Source organism: Fonticula alba (assembly GCF_000388065.1).
Source record: "Fonticula alba strain ATCC 38817 unplaced genomic scaffold supercont2.8, whole genome shotgun sequence".
NCBI classification, from domain to species: domain Eukaryota; order Rotosphaerida; family Fonticulaceae; genus Fonticula; species Fonticula alba.
Window position 1 is genome coordinate 196,128 of NW_009242978.1, and position 8,086 is coordinate 204,213.

An 8,086-nucleotide genomic window follows, 5' to 3' on the forward strand; every position below is an offset into this window, starting at 1 on the left:
CCGCCCCGAAGAGCCAGCCGGTGCGCCGGCCGTTCCCCCCCGGCCCTCGGCCCTCCTCCTCCTCCTCCTCCTCCTCCTCCTCCTCGGCCCCGGGCCCCGGGCCCCACCTCGCAGGTCCCTGTACCCCTCGATCATGATGGCGCACAACCTGTGCTACTCGACGCTCACCTCCTTCAGCGACGCGCAGAAGTTCGGCCTGCGCGAGGACCAGTACATTCGGACCCCCTCCCAGGACTACTTCGTCACCAAGGACACGTATCGGGGGCTACTGCCGGAGATTCTGGAGGACCTGATTTCCGCCCGGAAGAAGGCTCGCGCCGAGCTGAAGAACGAAGCGGACCCCTTCCGCCGAGCGGTGCTCGACGGCCGGCAGCTGGCGCTCAAGATCTCGGCCAATTCGGTGTACGGGTTCACCGGGGCCACGGTCGGCCGGCTGCCCTGCCTGCAGATCTCCTCCTCGGTGACGGCCTTCGGCCGGCAGATGATCGACATGACCAAGAACCATGTGGAGAGCCACTTCACCCGGGCCAATGGCTATGAGCATGATGCGCGGGTCATCTACGGTGACACCGACTCGGTCATGGTGATGTTCGGCACGGAGGAGGTCGGCGAGGCCATGCGCCTGGGCCGCGAGGCGGCCGACCTGGTCACGCAGACCTTCATCCGGCCCATCCACCTGGACTTCGAGAAGGTGTACTACCCGTACTTGCTCATCAACAAGAAGCGCTATGCCGGGCTGTACTGGACCAACCCGAAGGACTTCGACAAGATGGAGTGCAAGGGCATCGAGGTGCGAGCGGGGGCTTCCTCCGGGGCGATGTTTGGCTCCTTGGCGCGTGCTTGCTCCCTGCTAACTGCCTTGGCGTCTCCGTGTCCGCGGGGGCGGGGACCTCCGTGTCCTGGGGCTGTCGCGGCTGTGTGCCTCCCCGGGGCTGGGTCAGACCGTGCGCCGTGACAATTGCCCGCTGGCCAAATCCATGGTTGATACCTGCTTGCGAAAGCTGCTGATCGAGCGCGATCAGCAGGGGGCCATCGAGTGCGTCCGCCTGGCTGTTGCTTTGCCCGCGTCGTCGCGTGCGGCATTCCCCTCGCCAGGGTCCCCTCCTGGTCTTTTGTCTCGGTCTTTCTCGCTCTCGCTCGCTCGCTCGCTCGCTCTCCCTCCCTCTCTCTGTCTCACACACAGGCGCATCGCACGCTCGATCGACAGCTATGCCAAGCAGATGATCTCGGACCTGTTGATGAATCGCATCGACATGTCGCAGCTGGTCATCTCCAAGAGCCTCAGCAAGTCCGGCGAGGACTACGCCGCCAAGCAGGCGCACGTGGAGCTGGCCGAGAAGATGCGCAAGCGTGACCCGGCCACGGCCCCGGTGCTGGGTGACCGGTGCGTCCTTTCCCTTCTCTCTTCTTCTCTCCCTTCTCTCCCTCCTCTCCCTCCTCTCCCTCTGTTCCCCTGAGGCCATCTCCGGCTGTGTGTGCCAGTCCAGGCTTCCCCGACCCCGCCCTCCTGTTCACCCCGCCGCGCACCCCCCCCCCCCCCTCCCCCCCCTCGACCTATTCCCCTTGGGGCCGTCATCGCAGCGTGCCATATGTCATTATCAAGGGCGCCAAGGGCGTTCCCGCTTACGAGGTGCGTCCGCCTGGCATGGCTGTGTCCTCTTTCACACCCTCCCTTCCCTGTGCATTGCCCTGTCCCCCCCCCCTCGCCGGGGGCCTCTCACCTCCCAATGTGGCCACACAGAAAGCGGAGGATCCGCTCTACGTCCTGGAGAACAACCTGCCCATCGACGCGCAGTACTACCTGGAGAACCAGCTGTCCAAGCCGCTGATGCGCATCTTCGAGCCGATGATGGGCGAAAAGTCCAAGTCGATCCTCGGTTCGTGTGGCCGCGCCGCCCCCTTTCACTTTCCTTCCCCCCATGTGCCCTTTCCCTCTGCCTTTCTCGTCCCTGCCCCTCCTTAACCCTTCGCTTGTCCTGGGGCCCTTCTCGCCGCTTGCATCGCAGCCGGTGATCACACGCGGTCCATCGCCGTTTCTACCCCCACCATTGGCGGCCTGATGAAGTTTGCCGTGCGAAAGCTCACATGCCTCAGCTGCAAGATTCCCCTCAACGATCAGGGTACCTCATGTGTCTTGTGCTCTTTTCTCTTCACCTTGTGTCTTCCTTTTTGCCCGGACCCCTCCTTATTCCCCCTCCTGCTCTCTCCCTCCCTCTCTCCCTCCCTCCCCCGCTCCTGTCCCTGCCTGGCCCTTTCTCGTCACAGACAAAACCGTCTGCAGCGATTGCAGCCACCTGGAGGTGGAGGTCTATCAGAAGCAACTCCGGGTGGTGGACGAGCTCCAGGGGAAGTTCACCCGCCTGTGGACCCAGTGCCAGCGTTGCCAGGGATCCCTCCTTACCGAGGTCCTTTGCACGAGTCGCGACTGCGTACGTCCATCTGCCCCTCCCTCGCCCACCTTTCACTTCGCCCTCGCCGACATGGTTTTCGGTCCCTGCGCAGGGGTGGCCCCCTCGCCGACCGGCCGGCCGCCGTCCCATCATGCTGACCCGCCTTTCCTTTCGGGGCCAGCCCATCTTCTACATGCGTAGCCGCGTCCGCAAGGACATCCAGGAGGCCACGGCCACTCTGCGCCGCTTCGATCTTTCATGGTAACCGGGGCAGAGGCCCGGATCCGTGTGCCCGTGCGCGATGGGGCGCCCCCCTTTGCGCGGTGTGTCCCCTTGCGGCGGACCGCCAGCAGGCCCGCCCCCTCACTTCCTCCTCCTGCCCCACCCCCTCCCCCCCATTCGCAATCCTCAAATAGACGACATGTAGTTAAGTCACCGCGACCTCCGCCTGATCACCCCACGTGATCCACGGCCGATCGGTTCACGCCCACCATGGCGTCCCGGCTTGCGGGTCGATCTGGGCGGGTTTCCCCCGCGGCGATTGGCCGAAGGCCGGCCGGTGTGTGCCGAGCGGGGGCGGCTTTCGCGTGGCAATGTCAGCCGGTCACAGTGTGTCCGTGGGTGCACACGGGCGGGGCGGGCCCCCCTGCCCTGTTGGGTGGGTCGCTGGTTCTTTGGCCGTGCGCATACGCGCATGTGTGTGTGTGTGCGTGTGTGTGCATATGCGGGTGCAGGAGGAGAGTACCTTTTTGCATGCCAGAGGAGGACCCTGCCCTTGGGCTTTTTCCCAAGGCCCGGTGGCGGCGCTCATGTGTGCGACATTGCCAACACCCGACAGCAACTTGTTTCCCCCTCGCCAGGACATTCGCCCCTCGTCCCCCCTCCGCCCCCTGCCATCCTCCTTTGTGCCTTCCTTTCCTTCCGCCCCCCCCCACCTCCCCCCTCCCCTCCGCCCGGGCTTTTGCTCGTCTGCTTTCCTCGCTCCCTGTTCTCGGACTGCCCCCGCGCCGCGGGTGGACAAGATGAACCCCCTGCGCCGGCCCCCAGATCGCCTTTTTCTGGCGCTGCTGGCGTTGCTGGTCGCGGGAGCGGGAGCAATGCCGGTGCCCTTGGCCGGGCTTTTGGCAAGTTCCCTGCCGCCTGCGGGGGATCCCCTTCCGCCTGGCCTGGCCCGGCCGGCCGGGGTCGAGTGGAATCTCCAATCGTTGGCCCTGGAGCGGCGGCTTGGTTTGCAAGACCATTGCCGACGTGTGACGGTTGGTTCCGGGCCCCCCAATGCCCTTCGGTCGTCGGCCCTCGCGCGTGATGGTAGCACGGGTGCCGGGGCCGATGGCGCCGCCGACAGTGCGGACCCTTGCATTGGGGATCTTGGTGGCCCGGTCCTTGAGGAGGCCCTCTTTCGCCAGGCTACCGAGATCCATGCCTTGGTGGATCTGACCATGTACCGAGCGGCTCCTCCGTCCCCGAGCCATTCTTCGAGTGGGTCTTCCAGCTCGTCAGGCAGTTCCGCCGGTTCGTCCACGGGTGGTTCCGCGAGTTCGTCTGCCAGCGTCTCGGGCAGTGCCTCGGGCAGCGCCTCGGGCAGCGCCTCGGGCAGCGCCTCGGGCAGCGCCTCGGGCAGTGTCTCGGGCAGTGTCTCGGGCAGTGTCTCGGGCAGCGCCTCGGGCAGTGTCTCTACCAGCACCTCTACCAGCACTTCAGCAAGCACATCCGCCAGCACCTCTACCAGCACCTCTACCAGCACCTCTGCCAGCACCTCTACCAGCACCTCTACCAGCACCTCTACCAGCACCTCTGCCAGCGTCTCTGCCAGCGTCTCTACCAGCACCTCTGCCAGCGTCTCTACCAGCACCTCTGCCAGCGTCTCTACCAGCACATCCGCCAGCACATCCGCCAGCACATCCGCCAGCACATCCGCCAGCACCTCCGCCAGCACTTCTGCAAGCACCTCCGCCAGCACTTCTGCAAGTACCTCCGCCAGTGCATCATCTGCAAACACCCCGGCGGGGTCATCTTCCTCGAGTGCCCCGGCCAGCGCGCCCTCCTCAAGCTCTGCCGACCTTTCAGCCAGCTGGGCCCCTGAGGAGGACGAGTGCTCGGATGCCATCGTGGGGGCCGGCCTTTCGGTGGATCTCCTGGCTGGCCTGAGTGCAGGATTTCATCAGTTTGCGATCGATCTTTTCCATCACCCCCAATCCGGGGCCATCCCCGGTCGGGTATCCCTGTGTCGGGCGGCGGCGGCGGCGGCGGCGGCGGCCAGCGGCCCGAGCTCATGGGCCCAGCTCCTGCTTGACCCCATGGTTGATTGGTTCCGCTCGCCACTTCACCGGGCCTCGGTCGCGGGCGGCGCCCCGGCGGCCGGTTCCGCGGTGCCCGGGGCTTCGACCTCCGGGTCATCGGCCTCCTCTTCGGCCGTGGTGCCTCTGGTGCCCTTTCCCCTGGATTCCCTGTACGAGCCTCTCTGCGGGGCGGGCTCCTGCTCGCCGGCTCCGGCGGACTTCTTCGGTCGGGACCCCCTCGTGGTGACGGTGGCCATTCGTCTGCATCGCCTGGCCGTGGCAGCTGCCTCGGAGTTGGCGGCCGTGTGGACACCCCTGGAAGCGGCCCTGGCCCTGGTGGAGGCCGACATCTTGGCGGTGCTCACACCGGAGCAGCTGCTCTTCCTGCCATCGGGGTCTGGCAGCTCGAGCTGGCCGGCACCGGCCGAGCCTCGCCCCGCCGATAGCGGGGTCCTTGCCAGCCGGCTTGCCGGCAGCCCCGGCGCTTCCAGTGGCAGTGGTGGAGGCATGCGCTTTGCATTCATTCTGGCCCTGGAGGAGGGCGATGACCAGCCTGATACCTCGACATCCGGCTCCCATCCGAGCTCCGGGTCCGGGTCCGGGTCCAGCCCAGGCTCCGGGTCCAGCCCAGGCTCCGGGTCCAGCCCAGGCTCCGGGTCCAGCCCAGGCTCCGGGTCTGGCCTGCCACCGGTGGAGGGCTCTTCCTCTCCGACATCCTCCAGCCTCTCGGCATCATTGTCATCGTCCTCCTCCACGTCCTTCCCATCGCAATCGAGCTCTTCCGCACATTCGTCCATCGACCCGGACCCCCCGACGGGCTCCTCGTCCGTGCCCTCCTCGGCATCAAGCCCCTCGCTCAGTGCCTCGTCAGGTGCTCCCACCGGTCCGACAGATGCGTCGATTGCGTCCGGCGGTGCCCTCAACATCCGAGCCAGCATGCTGAGTAGTGCCATGGGCTCTTCGAGCGTTCCCAGCTCCTCCGGGACGTCCAGCACTGCCGGGTCATCGAGCGCCTCCACTGTCACCGGGTCTTCCGGCTCTTCCGGCTCTTCTGCCAGTTCTGGCGCATCGGCATCCACAAGCACTTCTCATACCTCCAGCAGCTCGACGCCCTCTTCCGGCGCCCCGAGCTCCTCCGGGGCATCGAGCTCCTCCGGGGCATCGAGCTCCTCCGGGGCACCGAGTTCTTCCGGGGCATCGGGTTCTTCCGGGGCATCGGGTTCCTCCGACTCACAACCTGGCGACGTGTCCCTGGGACTGGCTCCTGGGTGCTCTTTCCTCCTGGATGGGCGTGCCACATTGGCATGTCTAGGATCTTCTCCTCCGCCTGTTGCCTCCTGCGTTTCCCTGACCTTGGATGCTTGGCTGGCCCTGCCGATGGACCCGGTGACAGGGTGCAGGGTGGCTAGTCCGCCGCCGGTTGGGGGACACCCCCTCCTGGTCGTCCAGTCGCCGGGTGACAGCCGGTCCTTTGGCGCGGAGGATCTCGCCCTCATGGTTCGTTCGGAATTTGCCTGCCCATTTCCCCCCTCTTCTTTCCCCCTCCCTCCTCCTAACTTGCTGCTGCCGCCACCGCCACCGCCGCCGCCGCCGCCGCCGCCGCCGCTGCCGCCTGGCCCCATGCACGCACGTCCCAGGCCTCTTGTGGCACGGTGCCGGTGTTGCGATCGGACTTGCAGGACCTCGAGCCCCTCAGCGGGGGGCTCTTCTGGGGCTGGGCTCCGGGGGAGCCCTCCGTGCCGGCGCATCTTGTCCCGCCGCCTTCGGCGCCTGGTGCCCCGGGGGACTCCCTGTCGGGCTCCGGCGCTTTGCCCGTGCCGCCGGCTGTTGGCGGCGCCGCGGCAGGCGCCCCGGCTGGCAGCCAACCGGGCTCCGGCCCCCTGGCGGTGGACCCGCCGGAGCCGAGCTGGCTGCAGCGGCGCTGCGCGGCGGTCTTCCTAGACGAGTCGCCCAGACGGGCGGCCCTCCAGTCGCTGCCCTGCTCGCGGAGTCTCCCCTACCTTTGTCGGGCATCTCTCACCGGGGTGTTTTCCCTGGCGCCGGGCGGACCCCCGAGCGGGGGGCCGGGCCCGCTGGTCGGGCAATTCCCCCTGCCTCCGACAGCCCCCGAAATTCCGGCCTTCCCTCTCCATCTGTCCGGGCCATTGTCCGGAGTCTCTTCCGGCGGCGAGTTCACCCCGGAGGAGCTTTGGGGCTGGCCCGGCCCCGCGGCCGACACCCTCTGCCCACCCGGGGCCACCTTCGCCACTGTCCAGTCTTTGGAGGACGCGCTGCAGGTGGACGCGCTCCTGCGGGCCAGTGTATGTTGGGCCGTTGTCGGATCCCCCCCCCCTCCCTTTCGTTGGTCCTTTCCTCCTAACCGAATGCGCCCCTGCTGTCACCTCCTACCCCTCCTCGCCCTGTGGCCGGAACGCCGCCGCCGCCGCCGCCGCCGCCGCCGCGACAGGGCCTCCCCGCGGCATGGATCCACCTGTCGGCCATGCACCATCCACTTTGCTTCTCGTCACATTTCGCCCCCTGCCCACTGGGGCTGCCCTTTGAGCCGCACATCCTGGCCACCTACTCGCCCGACGCCGGGGAGGAGTCCAACTCCGGCGGGTCGTCCAGCAGCCGCGAGGCCCCCACCCTGCCGCCGACGTCCGAAGGCTTGAACCCGACCGAGCGCCAGGCCGTCATCACGGTGTCCATTGTAGCCGGCCTGGTGATCCTGGTCTTCTGCGGGGTCTTCGTATACTACAAGGCCACCGGTGCAGTGCGGTACGTGCGGTGGCGTCGGCGCGAGCGCGTGCGCCGGACTCGCGCCCGTGCCCGTGTCGTCAGCGTGGCCGCCTGAGCCGGGCTCCCCTCTTCCTGACCCCCTGTACACTAAAAAAAAGAAGGGAGGGCTTGGCGCCCCCTCCCCTGCGCAAAAGGAACGACACGGCCCGGAGGACACCAGCTTAAGGAGGGCACATGTTGGGAGGGGGGGGAGATGGCGAGGGGGGGAAAGGCACACAGGTGGCGGCAGCCTGCCGATCTAGGGGGGGAACGTCCAAGCGCGCGCGCGCGCGCGCGCACGCAAGGCAGACATGTGAGGGGGGGGGGGGGAGGTGTTGCCACGACCGAACTCAGAGCGCCGCTCTGATGGACTCGTCAGTGGCCATGTGGCCGTAGTAGCTCTGTGGCGAGAGAGTGGAAAGCGCCATGCTGGCGCTGAAGTGCTCGCTCGATGTGAGGTGGGAGGACCGAACCGAGGCAAGAGCCTCAATGGTCAGATGGCTGGCGGAGAGCATGATGCTGCGCGACCGGGAGACACGTGTATGTAGGATATGTGCTGGGGGATTCCGGCAGCGCGGGAAAGCCCGGGAGCCAGGCCGCGGGTCGGGTGTCAGAGGGCGACGGGGGAGGCGGAGGCGGAGGCGGAGGCGGAGGCGGAGG

The 8,086-nt window shown here is 67.4% G+C and overlaps 3 protein-coding genes across 3 annotated transcripts in view; 2 read left to right on the top strand and 1 right to left on the bottom strand.

The window, feature by feature from the left end:
- Positions 1-2,655, top strand: part of H696_04721 (DNA polymerase delta subunit 1) — a gene marked incomplete at both ends in the record, with an annotated part of 6,180 nt that extends 3,525 nt beyond the window's left edge. The window contains 8 exons of the mRNA XM_009498584.1: positions 14-790; positions 942-1,036; positions 1,208-1,384; positions 1,582-1,630; positions 1,742-1,877; positions 2,007-2,120; positions 2,266-2,429; positions 2,572-2,655. Of these exons, the coding sequence (XP_009496859.1) occupies positions 14-790; positions 942-1,036; positions 1,208-1,384; positions 1,582-1,630; positions 1,742-1,877; positions 2,007-2,120; positions 2,266-2,429; positions 2,572-2,655 (1,596 nt within the window). The remainder of the gene's footprint in view (positions 1-13; positions 791-941; positions 1,037-1,207; positions 1,385-1,581; positions 1,631-1,741; positions 1,878-2,006; positions 2,121-2,265; positions 2,430-2,571) is intronic.
- A 757-nt stretch (positions 2,656-3,412) lies between these two features.
- On the top strand, positions 3,413-7,584 carry H696_04722 (hypothetical protein; the record flags this gene model as incomplete). The annotated part of the gene is made up of 5 exons (XM_009498585.1): positions 3,413-3,831; positions 3,891-4,412; positions 4,441-6,166; positions 6,307-6,969; positions 7,116-7,584. 5 exons carry the CDS (start codon positions 3,413-3,415, stop codon positions 7,500-7,502), a joined length of 3,717 nt encoding a protein of 1,238 aa, XP_009496860.1. The 3' UTR covers positions 7,503-7,584.
- A 192-nt stretch (positions 7,585-7,776) lies between these two features.
- Positions 7,777-8,086, bottom strand: part of H696_04723 (hypothetical protein) — a gene marked incomplete at its 3' end in the record, with an annotated part of 4,509 nt that continues 4,199 nt past the window's right edge. Inside the window, exon 5 of the mRNA XM_009498586.1 lies at positions 7,777-7,945. Within this exon, the coding sequence (XP_009496861.1) occupies positions 7,777-7,945 (169 nt within the window). The remainder of the gene's footprint in view (positions 7,946-8,086) is intronic.